General features: G+C 43.7%; 1 protein-coding gene across 2 annotated transcripts in view; it reads right to left on the reverse strand.

The window, feature by feature from the left end:
* The window catches only part of EIF3A (eukaryotic translation initiation factor 3 subunit A), a 1,696,172-nt gene that overhangs the window by 1,537,258 nt on the left and 142,660 nt on the right, over positions 1-16,254 (reverse strand). For both annotated transcript variants that reach the window (XM_044055975.1, XM_044055974.1), the window contains exons 3-4: positions 4,843-4,979; positions 4,494-4,657 (exon numbers count right to left, since the gene is read on the reverse strand). In XM_044055975.1, the coding sequence (XP_043911910.1) occupies positions 4,494-4,657; positions 4,843-4,979 (301 nt within the window). The remainder of the gene's footprint in view (positions 1-4,493; positions 4,658-4,842; positions 4,980-16,254) is intronic.

Here is a 16,254-nt window from a genome sequence, read left to right on the forward strand (position 1 = left end):
TAACTTTGTCTGACATCGGTCTGAGGCAAGAAAAGTTTCCCCAACAGGGTACTTAGCTTTAAAGAAGACTTCGGCTGAAATACTTTTCATAAATCTCAGGAGCTAGCCGACCGGCACTTGCGAACTGCTTCTGCTTCGGGCACCGCGTGGCAAGAAAGACTGAAGAAAATGGTGTCGGCTGCCTCTTTTATACCCCTGCTGCCCTGACGTCAGGGAAGAAGCGACGACAACCAACGCCGGACCTAGACTTTGGAATTCAGCCGACCGAAGACCCACCTGATGGCAGGATAACCCAAGTGTGATGACTGCAGCTGTATGCACGATGAACATCTTTAGTTCCAGTTTCATTCGTGTGGGTCCATGAGATTTCTGCTTGGGTCGTCTGCCAGTGAATTTAGCTTGCCTGGCAGGAATTGAGCTTGTAGGTGCACTTGGTAGCTTAAACCTGTGTTCCACAGAGCAATGGCTAGTCTGCAGAGAGGGTACAAGTGGGTTCCACCCTGCTTGCTTATGTACCACACAACTGTGGTGCTGTCTCTCTCTATACTAATAGTTGTCCTGGAAGAATGCGGTCTTTGAAGGCTGTCAGGGAATTCTGTACAGCTAACATTTTTTTTTTGGTTGATATGCAGGCGCATCTCTCTCGGGGGGGTTCCATTTGCCCTGAATGCATTGCCCTGCCAAGTGAGCCTCCCCATGCATAATCTGATACAGCTGTTGGGTTTGGGTGGCAGGGGGTAGAATGAAAGGGAGCCCCTTGTTGTGGTAGCAGCCTCTGCCCACCAAAGAAGCTCTTGTCTTTACACAAGGAATGATAGGAATCACGGATTTCAGGTCCTGAGAAGGTTGACACCTTAGGTTTTTTAGATACCATTGTAGTTTCCTCATATGCAGTCTTGCATAAGGAATTAGTAGAATGCAAGAGGCCATGAACCCCAGGGCTTGCAAAACTTTCCTTGCAGATAGCTGGGTCTTTGTGCCAATAGTTTGAAGTAGGCTGTCAAACTTGGTTCTCTGGAGTGAGGAAAGCCATCTGGGAAGTTGCATTCAAGCTTGCTCCCAGGAATACAATCTGTTAGCAGGGTACTAGATGAGATTTATTTTCGTTTATGGTGTACCCCAGTGAGGTTAGAAGTTTCTTTACAAATGCCAGACGTTTTAATAGCAAGTCCTGGCTTTCTGCCTGAATCAGACAACTGTCTGAAGTATGGGTATATTTGAATATTTCTCCGTCTGCAAAATGCAATGGCTGAAGCTAGACACTTTGTTAATACCCTGGGCGCAGTAGATAAGCCAAAAGGGAAATGCAGAGAACAGATAGTGCATGGAGCCTGCCCTGAAGCGTAGGTATTTCCTGCACGCTTCCCTTATTGGAATGTGCAGTAAGCTTCCTTCAAGTCTAAGGTTGCCAACCAGGTATCTTTGCCTGGCATAGGAAGCAGCTGTTGAACTGTTAGCATTTTGAATTTTGGGATTACCAGAAAGGTGTTTAGAATAGAGAGGTCTAGCATAGGACGCCAGGAGCGGTCTTTTCTGGGTACCAGGAAAAGTCTTTAATAAAAACCTTGTCCCCTTTGTTCTGCTGGGACAGGTTGAATAGTCCGGATACTTAGAAAACAGAGAACCTGCTGTTGGGCCTCCGCCCACTGATTCGGGGGTAGGTCTGGCCAACCGTTTGGGGTTGGTAGGGTGTCGAACTGGAAATTGTATCCTTGGGGAAACTATATTCAAAACCCATTTGTCCTGGGTAATGAGTTCCCAGTTTTTTGCATGCAGGGCAAGCTTTCCTCCTAAAGGAGCAGGCAGCTAAGCAAGGCTTGGAATGGTTAAGGTTAAATAATTGTGACATTTTTCCGTAGGGGGGCGGCTTACTACTACCTGCTTTGGAAGTGGGAGCCCCCCCACTGCTTAGGCCTGTGCGTAGCCTGAGACTAACCTAGATGGTCTGCTATTCCTGGATTTGGACTGAAGGCCTGGAAGAGACTGGAAAGGACCAATTCTTTGAAGGCCAATGCCTACTAAATCTGGGAGGCTGTACCTGCAGGAAATCTTTAACAGTCTGCATAGATTTAGCTTTTCCCTCCATCCTTTTGAGGACTTCTGTTTGTTGCCTAACAGGCGGTCTTGGTTTAAGGGAGCATCCAGTAATTTAGCATTAACATGATCTGGCAAGTTTTGCTCCTTAAGCCAAGCATGCCTTCTAAGTATAGACCCAGTGACAGCAGCCCTGCAAGATGCTTCTAGAGTCTCAAAACCACATTGCAAACTATGTTTACCAACTTGTTCTGCAGAATGCATTAAATCCTGTAATTCTTTGTGTTCAGCAGAGTCAGGAATTATTTTCTTTTTAAGCAGTCCCATAATATGCTGCTGGTACTTTAACATATGAAACTGGCAATTTAAAGCCCTAATGGCCAAAGTAGCAGAAGTGTATACCCTCTTAACCCATCTGTCCAAGGCTCTAGAATCTCTATCAGAAGGGGTAGGATTTTTGGCAGCAGTAGCCTTGATGCCTTTTGGTCCTTGGGAAATGGTCTCTGGATCCGCAGTAGGATTCTTGAAGAGGAACTTGTGAGAGTCAGGTACTCTAATACTGGTCAGGTTTTCTGGGAGCTGGAGGTAAAAAGTGTCTGGGGAAAGGCTAAATTCCAAGAAAGTATAATCTACAATGTCCAGAACAGGAAGGATAGCTAAAGGCCTGTGTTGAGGAAGGAGCAAGAATTCCCTAAGCCTCTTTCTGGAGTCAGGGTAATTCTGGCTTTCCCAGCGGAAATGCTCCCCAAGAATGTGCAAGGTTTCATCAAAAGAAAAATCTTCTGGAGGAGAAGTAGAGGGAATGGAATCCTCTGCATCAGAATCCTCATAGGTAGATAAGGGCAAATCCTGGTAATCAGAAGGAACAGAAATATATTCCTGATCAGAAGGAAAATCAGTTCTAGGTCTCTTAGAGGGGGGAAGGCTGGCTTCCCCTAATTAAGATAAGGTCTTCAGCCATTCTAAGCATTTGTTTCTTTAGGCATATGGGCCTGAGCATGCAGTGTTGACGTCAGTTTTCTAGGCATGGTGCGAGTTTTGGGCCTGGATGAAAAGATGTAGAAGATGGCGTTGGTTTAAAATGCAAGTCTGTAGGCTTTAACACACCCTCAGAAGCCGGTGCCTGCACAGCAGCTCTGGACCCATCCAAGGTAGAGACATCCACAGGTTCCATAGTCGAAGAAGCATCCCGTGGCATAACCGGACTCCGAATGGGTATCAGTAGAGGCCTGCAAATCTGAAGTAGCAGGCACCAGGGGCTGCAAAAACGCCTGAATACTGGCAGACTGGCAACTAGCTTAACGGAAGCGTAGTCGACAGTTTTGGACCTAGCAGTCTCTCTGTCTTTATCCTTACTTTTTTCGGAAGATCGGTAGTCGGATAGCTTAACGAAGCCATTTCGGAATACGGATACAGAGTACCAAAATAATTTGTTGCAAAGATAGCCCAACGAATAGTTGGGGGGGTTGAACAAGGCACAAAACTGACAGTGAGGGATGTAGTGGTCTGGGCCTAAGCAGGGAATGCAGTATGAATGAAAATCTTTGAGGTATTTGCTTTCCACAGGTAAAACAACTATTAACTTTTACTGACATCGGTTGGAGCAAAAAAGATCCCTAACAAGGTACTTATCTTTTTTGAAGACTTTGATTCGGAAACTCAAAAACGAAAATTTCAGGAGTCGGCCGACCGGCACTTGTGAACTGCTTCTGCTTCAGGCACCGCACGGCAAGAAAGACTGATGCAATGGCGTTGACTGCATGTTTTATACCCTTGACGACCTGACGTCATGGAAGAAGAGACAGCATCCGATGCAGGAATTCAAGACTCTGGTATTCAGGCCAGCTGAGGGCTACCTGCAGGCAGACAACCCAAATGTGATGACTGCAACAGTGAAACAAGAAGAACATCAGGCGATGCTAGGACAGCTTTGCAACTACTAACCATATGATTGATCAAGCTCAGTCTTGCTGCTTAAGGGATGTGGTGAAAGGACATTGCTTTGAAACACACAAGTGTTGCACCTTATGAATGTTCAGCTTTAGTCATCACAACAGTGCTTGCTGACGGTCTTGAAGACTTAACACTACTAGCCTATGTGTGCAGTCTCATCGTACACTTCAGGGTTCATTACTAAGCAACCATACAGTACTTCCACTGTTCAAGGGATAAATTGTACTGCATTTGTAATTCTTTACAAATCTCTAATTAGACAAACATCAACCAACTGTATTTTACAGTGAAATTCGCAACATAATGCTATTTAACAGTTTGGACGGCTTGGTAGATTGCTGTGTGCCTGTGTCGCACGTTTACTTCAATTTCAATGTACAAAATTCTATATCAAACAAATTAAATACAATGTACTAAAGTAACTTTTGTAATTCACACAATGTTTGTCTCAAGCTCAGGCTGTGATTCAGTTAATCCACTTCCCTATCTAAATAAATACAACTTACCCTGCTGAGCAATATCATGATAGAGGCGCTCGACTTTTGAGTTATTCCTGAGAAGGTCTAAACATTGTCTGTAGGACTCCCATAGAAATTTCACCCACGGAGTCAGAAGCAACCGATCTGTACGATCCTGCGTGTCTTCTCCACTTACAGCACTCAACAAAACACTACAATTAAATAAAAGGAATGAAAACAGGTCAAAACAATTTTGCTGTTGCTGCAAGTGTATAACTGGAAACCAAAACACAACAAAGGCAAAAAAGAAACAAGTAAAATAGCACTAGTTTTAGATTTTTAATTGCTCTACAACAAATAGTTATTTAACTGGGTTTTTTGTGGCATGAAAACATACCTCTCTGGTGTCTGAATATTGTCAAGATCTTCTATATCTAGAACCATCTGCTGAGATTCCTCCTTTGCAGCTTCAGTCTTCTCTTCAGCCAGCTTCAAATAGGCTCTTACCACATCCTCTAAAGATTTGATATTCACCTAAAATGACGCATCAAGCATTGAATGAATGCAGCTGAAGTTTATAAAAGCAAAAAAAAAAAAAAAAAAAAAAAAAAAACACCTTGCATTTAAAAGTGCTAGTTCCTGGCATAGCTACTTAAAAACAGCAGTTCACAAAACATGCATCTGTCTATATCAGATCATCGAAACGGCTCATTATCGAATGCCGTAACGAACTGCAAAACCCAAACCCTAACAATATCAAAACATCGAATTTTTTCCCAGGGGAAAAATTCACTGTTCTGACAGACAGACAAAAACAAAAACACACAAAAGCAGCAATCCACACACACATGCATTTAAAAAAGTTACATATAAACCCTACACTACACTGCACACACACTACTATCTATCCACTTACCTTAACCCAGACCCTAACCCTAAGGTCCTTCACTATCGCACACTCACCTGCGCCCTAACTCACTTAACCCACCCCTAACCCCAAATTCTGTCACAATCGCACACTTACCTGACCCGGGCCCTAACCTGAACGTCCGCACAATCACACACTTAAATTAACCCAACCTGTAACTTTCCACTGCATCGCTGCAAACAGCAAAGCCAATGACCAACCGAAATCTTTCCCCAGGAAAGAATTTGGTTTTGTGCAGCTTTGCAGTTTTCAGCGTTTGCAATATTGGGTTCGATATTAGATCATTCGAACTTCTGCCGTTTAGATGATCTAATATAGACCCAAGAGTAAGTATAGCTGTGTACACTTACCATAAATGTAGATGTGAGGACTGTATTCACTGTTGCAGTCTTAGCAGCTGGGATTTCCTGCTGTGAAAGCCCTTGGCTGGCCCGACTACCAAAGAAACTTATGTCATCTCCCAGGCTGGCAGATGCCTTAACCTTCATCACTATGCTAAGGTATAAAAGGAGCCAGCCTGCATAATCACTTCAGTATTTTCTTTGCCTTATATATGAGGAGCCTGGAGTCAAGTATAAGTGAATAAAGAAAGGGGGTACCTAACCCAAGATAGCCTGGGAAAGTGCCCAAGGTCATTATATTTGGTGATTCTAAGCCTACCTGGTAGGCTAAGGGGGTGGGAGGGAGGAAAAAACTGCAAAAGTGAATACTCTTGAACATCTACGTTTATGGCAAGTGTACACAACTGCACTATGTTCTTCATGTTTCACTGTTACAGTCCTGACAGTTTGTAAGACTGCCAAAGTTTAAATGAGTGTGGACGGGGATCGAGGAGAGGAACCCCTGCATGAGTGCAGAGGCAAATCCTGCTCTGATTTAGAGAAACTGGCAGGTGGTAGTGTCTTGTGAAAGTATGCACAGATCACAAAGTGGCCGCTTCCAGAATGCCTTTGGTGGGGACCCCCCTTAAGGAAAGCAGCAGAAGTAGATATGGTCCTAATAAAATGAGGTCCAACCAAATCAGGGAGTTTCTTGCTATCATGGTGTACAAGAATGAAATACACTGGGAAATCCACTTGGAAATGGTCTGTTTAGAAACCGTCTGTTTAGAAACCGGTTTTCCTTTAGATCCAAAGCAATGGTTATGAACAGCTGATCTGATTTTCTTAAGGATTTTGTCCTGTCTAGGTAGAAGTATAACATTTTGTGCACATCCAAAAAGTGCACTAATAGTTATCCTCCGTTCTGAGGATTGGGAAAGAAGGTAGGCAAATGAATGGCTTGATTCAAAGACACATTAGTTACCACCTTAGGCATAAAGGAAGGGTTAAGTCCTTAAGGAAACCCTGACTTTATGGAAGATAATGAAAGGATCTACTGCCATTAGGACCTGCAACTCAGACTCTTCAAGCCAAAGTAATGGCTAAAAGAAGAGCAGTCTTCCAAGTCAGAATTTTTAAAGAAGCATTAGCTGCAGGTTCAAAAGGAGGGAAAGTCAATTTTTCCAGCACACAGCTGAAGTCCCATGGAGGAGTGGGTTTCCTCCTGGGGGCCTAATGTGAATGACACCCCTAAGGAACCATTTCAGGAGGGGATGGGACAAGACTGGAGGAAGAACAGGAAAGTGAGCAGAGATAGCAGATGCATCTATTTTTATGGAGAAGTAGGAAAGGTCTTTATCCACTAGACTGGCCAGGTACTCCAAGATGGTCAAAATATTAGCCAAGCTAGGATCATGGTGGTGCCTCTGGCACAAAGAGAATTTTTTCCATTTGGCTGAATAAAATTTCCTAGTGCTAGGCCTTCTGGATTCCTTCAAAATGTTTTGCTTCTGTTGACTTAAGGTGGTGTAGCAGTTAGATGCGGAGGGATAATCCAAGATGAAAGGTTTAGAGTCGTCAGACTCGGGTGCACTATTACCCCTTAGTATTGCAACAAGGAGATCTATCCTTTGTAAGATACCCATGGGGAGAAAGGTCTTTTGGAGGGAACAGTCCAGAACTGCCCCTAGGAAAACTATCCATTTGGAAGGCACAGTGAAAGACTTTTAAGAATGAACCCCAAGGAGGTTAGGAGACCCTGTGTAAACATCAAGTTTTTGACAATTTGTGACAAGTCTAAGGCCTGTATTAGGCAATTGTCCAGACAGAGGTAAATCTGAACCCCTTTGGTCCTGAAGAAAGCAATGGCAGGGGTTAAAGCACTTTGTGAAAACCCTTGGTGCAGTAGACAGTCCAAAGGGCAGAGCAGAAAACTGATAGGGAGTGGAGCTTGGTCTGAAACAAAAAGCTTCTGTGTGACTTTGATATGGGGATGTGCAGATCGGTGTCTTAGGTCTAATGAAACCATGAATGCCTGGCAGTCCAGCAATGGGAGTAGTTTATGCAGGATCAACATTATGAATTTTGGTACCCTGAGAAAAAGATTTAAGTTGACAGGTACAGAATGTGGTGCCAAGACCCTTCTTTTTTGGGTAATAGGAAGAGTCTTGAATAAAACCTTTTCCATTTTGACCTCCTACAACTGGTTCCACTACTCCCCGGGAGCACAAAATTTGAATTTCTTTTTTGAGGTTTTGGAGGTACATCTGGGTATCCTGCAAATCTTAAGGGCTCTTTAAAACTAAGTTTGTAACCATTGGCAATAATACTGGAACCCATTGATCCGAAGCAACACGGGTCCAGTTTTGACAGAAATGGAACAGCCTTACTCCTGGCTTTGGGGTGGGGTTGGGAAGGGGAACAGTAGCAAAGAGTCATAATTGCTTTCTAGCAGAGAAAGGTGTCCTAACCCCCTTGCCTGTGAGACTCTTTAGGTCCACTGTATAGATCCTTGGTGTTGTGGTCTATGCCTGAGGCTTCTGTTCCTCTGAGGCTCTCTGTTTCCTTTTAGATTGGGTGGGAAAGGACCAGTGTTTGGGTGGAAAATTCCAGCTGAACCTGGGGGGGGGGGTTTGCACTTACAGAAAGTCATTTACAGTCTGCATGGATTTTGCCTTGTTCTCCATCTTTGAGAAAAGCTTCAGCTTTACACCCAAAAAAGGCGTTCTTTGCCAAGGGGTGCATCCAGGAGATTAGCTTTTACATGGTCGGAATGTTCAGCTACTTGGAAACTGGAATGGCACAGATCTAAAAGTTCCTTAGAAAGGTTTTTATCCTCTAGACCAGACAGGTTTTGCTTTAGTTGGTCAAGATTGGTTTGCTGGTATTTGATAATACAGAATTAACAGCTGAGGGCCCTCACAGTAAGGGTAGCCGAAGTGTACACTTACTTTCCAAAACTAACAGCCCTATTTTCTTTGTCAGTAGGTAAATAGTTCCTAGAGGGACTGGCCCTAAACCTCTTAGGGCCTGGGGTGACCAACTTCACGGTCAGCAGTTGGGTTTTTGAACAGATATTTATGAGAGTTCTGGCCCCATTAGAACCAGTCAGGCTTTCTGGGTGCAGGAGGAAGTGAGTCAGGATTTAAGGAACCATCCAGAAAAACAACTTCCATTATTTCCAGAACAGGTGGGATTGCTAGAGGTTTGCGCTCATGGAGGTCTAGGAACTCCCCGATTCTTTTTGGCCTGTGGGTATTCTTGTGCTTCCAACCGAAAATGTTCTCATAGCATGAAGCATCTCCCCAAAAGTGTCTCTTGGTATGTTTATATCTTGTGTGAGAATCAAACACTGCACTTGTGTCTGTGAGGTGAATACCTTAACCACTGTGCCAAAATCTGCTCGAGACTCTGGCGGTAAGAAAAGACAGAAGTGATGATGCAGGCTGGCTCCCTTTATACCGGAGTGTACTGTCATCATTTAAGGTTTCATCCAGTGTGAGAGGTGAAATAAGTTTCTCAGGTAGTCAGGCCGGCTGAGGGCTTTCACGGCAGGAAATCAACTGTCAGGACTACAACAGTGAAACACAAAGAACATCAAAAGTTATTCTAGAAATAGCCAACAGGTCTATGCATTTATGTGCAGTGGATAAAAAAAGTTTACACATCCCTGCTAAAATGCCAAGTTTTTGTGATATAAAAAAATAACACCATAATAAATAATTTCAAAACTTTTTTCACCTTTAATGTGACCTATAACTATTACAATTCATTTGAAAAACAAATCTGTTAGGCAAAACAATACAAAAAATAAAAAAAGTACAAAAAGTTGGTTATATATGCGTGCACACCCTTAAACTAATGCTTTGTTGAAGCACCTTTTGATTTAAATCACTGCATGCAGTCTTCTAGGGTAGGACTCTATGAGCATGGCACATCTTGACTTAGCAATATTTGCCCACTCTTCCTTGCAAAAGCGCTCCAAATCTTTCAGATTGCAAGGGGATCTCTTATGCACAGCCCTCTTCAGGACACCCCACAGATTTTCTATTGGACTTGGGTCTGGGATCTGGCTGGGCCATTCCAAAACTAATTTTTTTTCTGGTGAAGCCATTCTTTTGTGGATTTGAATGTTTGCTTGGGGTCAATTATTCCTCTTCAGCTTCAGCTTTCTAGCAGACGCCTGAAGGTTTTGGGCCAAAAGTGACTGGTAAGTGGAACTGTTAATTCCCTCCAACTTGACTAAAGCACCAGGTCCAACTGAAGAAAAGCAACCCCAAAGCATGCTACTGCCACCACCATGCTTCAACATGAGGATGGTGTTCTTTTGGTGATGCAAAGTGTTGTTTGTGTGCATACGTGCTTTCTGGTGAAACAGTATGATGACCAAGCAATATTCCTCAGCCAAGAATACACGAGCTACTTTCTTACCATGATGATAAAGTCTTTTGCCAGTTTATGAGTTTGCTCTCTTTTCCAACCTGCGGCTTCTATCATAACTATCTTTAAGGACAACCACAAAAATGTTGCACCATCCTAAGGCACTTCCCTTAACACAAAATTACCTCCTGCTGCTACAGACAAATAGAAACCAATTTATCAGATTGTGGGGAGTTCTCAGGTAGCATCAGCGGAAAGGAAAATGTCACTACAGATATTAAAATATACCACAAAAATCATTTTACAAGTAAAACACAAAAAATAAAACACACCAAAGGCACTGCTAAAAATTCACTGTCTCTCTCTCTCTCTTACCAAAGTAATTAACAGAAATTGGAGAACCCACCTCTGAAACTGACAAGGACAGAACAATCTCAAGACAAAGGATAAGCAACAAATACTTGTGTGGGTACAAGCATGGGGAGGGTGGTTTTGAAGAAATTAAAAACCCTAGGAAAAAAGTGGCAGCTCATACAAGTCCACTTTGGGATAGAATGACCCATTAAAAAAAAACCACACTTACAAGGACAAGAGCATTAGAAAAATATAGATAAATGCTTGGACAACTTTTCAGTTTGTGACCATAGCAGTACATTTAGACGACCTCCTAAAAATATGCACAAGCTCAAGTTAAACACACACACACTAAAAATAGTAATGGGTTCGTAGGTAGGTACTAGGCTACTGGCCCAAGGACCTAAGCAAGCCTAGCCAACAAGGTTCCCAGGCTTACGCCACCCAAGAAAGTTAATTTCCTGTGCCCTTGTCGAGCAGAGCCACAGAAGTGATCCCCAGGGTGTATTTACTATTTCCCATCCACTCATCAATATTATTCTTGAAGAGTGCTAATGAGGGGCTTTGCTTGACATAGATGGGTAGCTTGTGCCAAGAGTATAGAAGTCTCTAGGACAGGAATCTATCCCTCCAGCATGTCCTGTTTATTGTGGTGACAAGGTTTAGGTTCCTAGAGCATGTAGCTCAGAGGGATTGGGATTTCTTTAGATGTAGCATGTCAAACAGCTCAGGGTTTAACATAGCTTTATATGTTAGGCAGAGATCTCCTCGGAGTAGGCAATATGCTACACAGTAAAGCTGGAGTTTTTTTGAGACTGTCAATGTAGGGCATCTGTTAGAGTCCACTAACCCTCTTTGTGAGGTACTTCTGTGGCCTTTCCAGCTGCTGCAGATGTCTTGTGAGGTACATTCCAAAAGGGGCGTTGTACTCAATAATGGGTCTTCATGAGTGCAGAGTAGAGGGGAATAATGACCTCTTTTTCCGAGATGAGAACCCTTTTGTGATTAGGTGTGCCACGTGGAAGGATTTCCTGACTACTGTGAGGATGTGATCATCAAAGGAGAGGACTACTGTCCACCTGGGTCCCAAGGTCTCATCACACATTTGGCATTAAGCAGACAGACCGTTTATGTGGTAGTTCATGGGTACAGAGTTTTTACCAAAGGGGATGACAATGCACTTTTTGGCACTGAGTTTGAGGCCATGCCTCTGACACCAGGCATCTGTCTCAATGAGGCCCTTCTGTAGGATGTCCACATCATTTGTGGACTCTACTATGGCTCCTAGTTTGCAGTCATCTGCAAACTACATTAGCCAGAAGCCTTCTGTGTTTGCCCGTACTTCAAAGAAGTAGATACCAAACAGGAGAGGTCCCAGGAATGAACCCTGTGGTACTCCACTTGTCACTGATTTGAAGTCAGATTTGGAGTCTGCAACTTTATAGTGTGGGTTCTCGGTCAGTGAGCCAGTTGGCAACCCATCTTGTGATGTAGGGATTTATACCTAGTTTAATGAGTTTAGCTATAAATTCCAGACTGGGGGATGGTGTTGAAAGGCTTAGTGAGGTCAAGATAGGCTGTGTGAACCACCTTACCCTCGGTCAACAGCTTTGGTAACTGCCTCAAAGAAGTCGATCAGGTTCAGAAGACATTATCTGCCTTTCACAAACCTGAACTGGGTGGGGTCCAGAGTTTGGAGGTTACCAACGTCTTTGTTTATGAGTTCCATGACTATACGTTTCATAGCCTTGCAGACCAGGCTCATCAATGTAATAGGGCGATAGTTCCCAGGAACAGTGGTGGCTCCCCCTTTGTGGAGTGGGATAACTGTTGCTGTGTGCCATTCAGTGGGCACAAAGCCTGACGTGAGACTATGACTGAACATGGTGCTTAGGTGGGGGGCCAGTTTGTTCTGAAGTTCGGGTAAAATGCAACCTGGGATGTTTGTCTGGTCCCATGGATGCTGTGTTTTTGGTTTTAGAGTGCGCAGCTTTTACCTGCACAGATGTGATTACAAGGACTCTGCATTCTTCTTGTACAGATATGGGCCCTTTAGGGGGTGAGAAAGGGGTAAAGTTAGCACTGAACCTATCTGCCAGGATGTTGGCAATATCAGTTCTGTAATTTTCATGCGACTGTGTTGCAACTCAGAGCAGATCTGGGTGTTGCCATTGAGATTCTTGACATAGCTACAGAACGCTGTGTGCTTGCCCTTAGAATCAGTGGCAATTTTGTTTTCATAGCTAGCTTTGGAAGATCTTATACGGGATCTCAGCTTCTTACTGAGGCTGGCCAGGGAGCTCCTCCACTCATGGGATTTTACTCTCTTTTGCAACAGTTTCTTACTTCTGTTGTAGAGTTTGTTTATAGCAAAGGACCACCACATCGGCTTCTTTTTGGAGGACAGCATCTTGGTTATGTTTGGGATAGTACAATCCATGGACTTGTAAGTGCTTAGAGTGCATATGTGTAGGATTCCCCTATCGTAACTGTATTGTCCATCTGCATGGGTGTCATGAAGTTCGCCACTTCTGTCTTAAAAAGCATGAAGATGGCTTTGGGTTCCTTAATGGTGGGTGCAGGCAGGATGCAGACAACTAGGGTGATTAGCTTATGGTCGGATCTGACCAACGAGGAGTTGATTTCAGGTGTGGAACACTGGTCACTCATGCTGGTCATGACTAGGTCTAGGATACTGCTGCCCTGGTGGGGGTGTGGATAAGTTGAATCAGGGCATTGGAATTTATGAATTCCAGAAAGTGTTGAGCGAAGGAGTTGGTACATGAGTAGTTTTCCCAGGTAATGGTGGGGTACTTGAAAATCGCCCATTATTAGGATGTTTGTTTGAACCCTAATATTTTCCAGCATATCAAGAAAAGAGTGGGAATCCTTGGGCATGGTGGGGAACCTGTAGCAAGCTACAGTCTGGATTGCAGTTTTGCCCAGAGTTAGTTGCACTTCGATAACCTCGGATGCATTATGCTATGCTAACAGCCTGGAGATGTGGATATCCTTAATGAATATGGACACGCCTCTGCCATTGGTGTTCTGGGGCAAGTTCAATGACCGAAAGGTGTGGTATGAGTTATAGCTTGGTAATGCAGGGGTGCTCTCTACAGCCTTGAGCCAGGTCTCACTCACTGCATGGATATCGATGTTCTCCATTTTAAGGGGTGTCTAGAGTGAGTGCACTTTCAGGTTTAGACTTCTAGCACTGAGTAGCATAACCTTCAGTTTTTGCTTGCCTATTCCTGTTACGGTGGTGAATTTGTCATTTGAACCTTGCCTAAAAAAGGCACTAAAGGGGCGGCAATAGCCTTAGCCAGTATCCGAAATCCCAGGGGCAACAGGTGCAAGGCATCTCTGGCAAAGTATTATGGTCTGTCAACCATATCGTCCCAGGCAGACAGATACTGGATCCCCTTAGAATGACACCAGAAGCTTAGCCAATTGTTGAAGTCAATCATTTTGTCCTTGTACTGCAGTATCATTCTGGGCGAAGGCAGGATGCTAATCAGGGCTAGGGTCATACCTGCCTGGGATACAAGATTGGAGAGCTCTTCCAAGTCTCTTTTCATGTAGTCCAGGGAGGTACGTCTCGGGTCGTTCACACCAACATGGACAATGACAGAGTCATATTTGTACTTGTTGAGGAGTGACCCAAGTGCATGGGTTATGTGGCGGATCTGGCAACCGACCGGCAGCTGACAGTAACCTTCTCCTTGCTTAGCCTGGTGAGTGGGACATCAGTGTGCCCGACTATAGAGTCACTTAAGACTAGTGTGTTGGGTACGCTGCCTTTGCCTTATGGACTGCGGTTTATTGGCACAGTGAGTCTGTGGGCTATGTGTCATTTGGGTTGTGTTGGGGGGTAGAGGCTGCCTGCGTTTCTGCTTTGGAGGTCTCTGTTTGAGCAGATTATTGAGAGCCTCTGCGAATATTTTTGTGTTTCTATATGTGGATTTTGGTGGTGTAGATTTAGTGGGACTATGTGAGGAGTGTGGTGTGGTGCAAGTGTTTACTTTCTCCTCATGACTGTCAAATTCAGTCTTAGTTGGAGAGAGCTTTACCTCCAGTTTGGCTAGATAAGTGCATCTCTCACAGGTTGTGGTGTTTGGTGGTAGGAGGAGAGGGTTGTCTGTACACGAGGCAACTGCTACATTGCCTCAAGATACCCAGATTCATCAGATATACAGGAGAGAACACTGGGAGCTGACCATTCAACATGCCTGAGTAAAAAAAACTACTTTCCTCTAGACAAGTGAGGAGAGTGAGTACAAGAGCTGTTTTTCCTTTAAGCAAGTGAGGAAAATAAGTACAAAAACTGTTTTCCTCTAGGCAAAGAGGAAGGTTGAGTGCTGTAGTAATTTGTAGCTTTAGTGCCAACAAGTTCTGAACAAGTGCTGAGCACGAATAAGCAAATTCAAGTGCTAAAACTAAGAATCTTTACCTGGATCTTGTGGTAGACAGGCTACCTAGTGCTCATCACTCCCACTGATAAGCTGGAATGCTTCCCTCCAACACAGAAAGGCTTTGGGGGCTCAGAAGCTTAGAAACAGTAATCTTTCAGTATGATGTCTCCAGTGTAAACAAACACGTGAACAAGTAGTTACTAGTTACATAGTCCAAGTCCAGGATACCAGTCAGGAGCCTAACCCAATTTACTACAGCCCCATTAAGCGACTTGCACACAGTATTACGCACATGAAGGCTGAGGAATTCAAACACTGCACTGCAAGAAAGAACTTTTCAACAGCTCATAACCTTAATCCTGTGAACACAAACCAGCAGGGCTTAGGGTCAAAACACAACTAATTAGGTACAAAAGGAAGAAGAGTGGCCGACAATTTCAAAGTAGCAAGAAATGGCAATTCTGCAAGCCAAGGATTCATTCAAAAGGAGCCAAATTGGGACAAAAAAAAAAAGCACGACCATAAGACATCCATGACCCCTCAAATGACAAGAGGGGTTCTGCTGCTTGAAAACCATGCTGCATGAATAAGTCACAACAACTACTACATTTGTTTTAGAGCTATACAAGTCCTCTCTGAAGAAAGATCTAGGAAAAATACAAGTACCAAAACACAAAAAGAAAATTCAGCAGCTCACTGTTAAAGCATCTAAAAACAGAAAAAAAAACACTAAGTTAAGAACCAAATGAATCAAAGTTTCAAACCTTGACATCTGTTACCAATACCCAATCACTGCTAAATATAAAGAAATGTAGCTCCAAGGCAGATCTCAAGCAGACTACCAAAATCTGACTGATGAAAAAGGAAGTTGGCCCCACAATTCCAAATTAGTTGGAGTAATACAATTTTACCACAAAAAAATAAGAAAATGTTCTGTACAAAACAGTCCAGCTGTACTAGAAAAAGGAAGAATCTCAAAATGGAGTAGCACAATATAGGATAAGCTATCAAAGGTGTTAAAGTTGTGTCCAAAATATTGTTCTTTAAAAATATTTTTCAGCCCCAATGACTTCTTCTGACCATCAGTTCCTATGACAAACTGGTACATTCATTCCTACATAGGTGAGGGGGTGCAAGCCTCGCATTGGCCAACCCCACCCAAGAGCAAGACTCACTGCAGTCATCCATGCAGACCATAGCATTCCATTCCAGCATATGAGCACCCAACACCCAAAAAGCAGTTCAGAAGACACTAAACTGAAACTCAGTGTGGGAGGATGTTAACTTCTCAATGCAAGTGGTCCTGACCTACACTGCTACACACCAGCAGCATGTCCACTGACCTGGACTCCATGAACTACACCACCTAAAATCCCACTGGGAGCCCATCAAGCGGCATGTCAAGCAGCTTCTCA

The sequence above is a fragment of the Protopterus annectens genome, chromosome 14.part0, assembly GCF_019279795.1.
Source record: "Protopterus annectens isolate FY-2018-M chromosome 14.part0, PAN1.0, whole genome shotgun sequence".
In the NCBI taxonomy this organism is placed as follows: Eukaryota; Metazoa; Chordata; order Ceratodontiformes; family Protopteridae; genus Protopterus; species Protopterus annectens.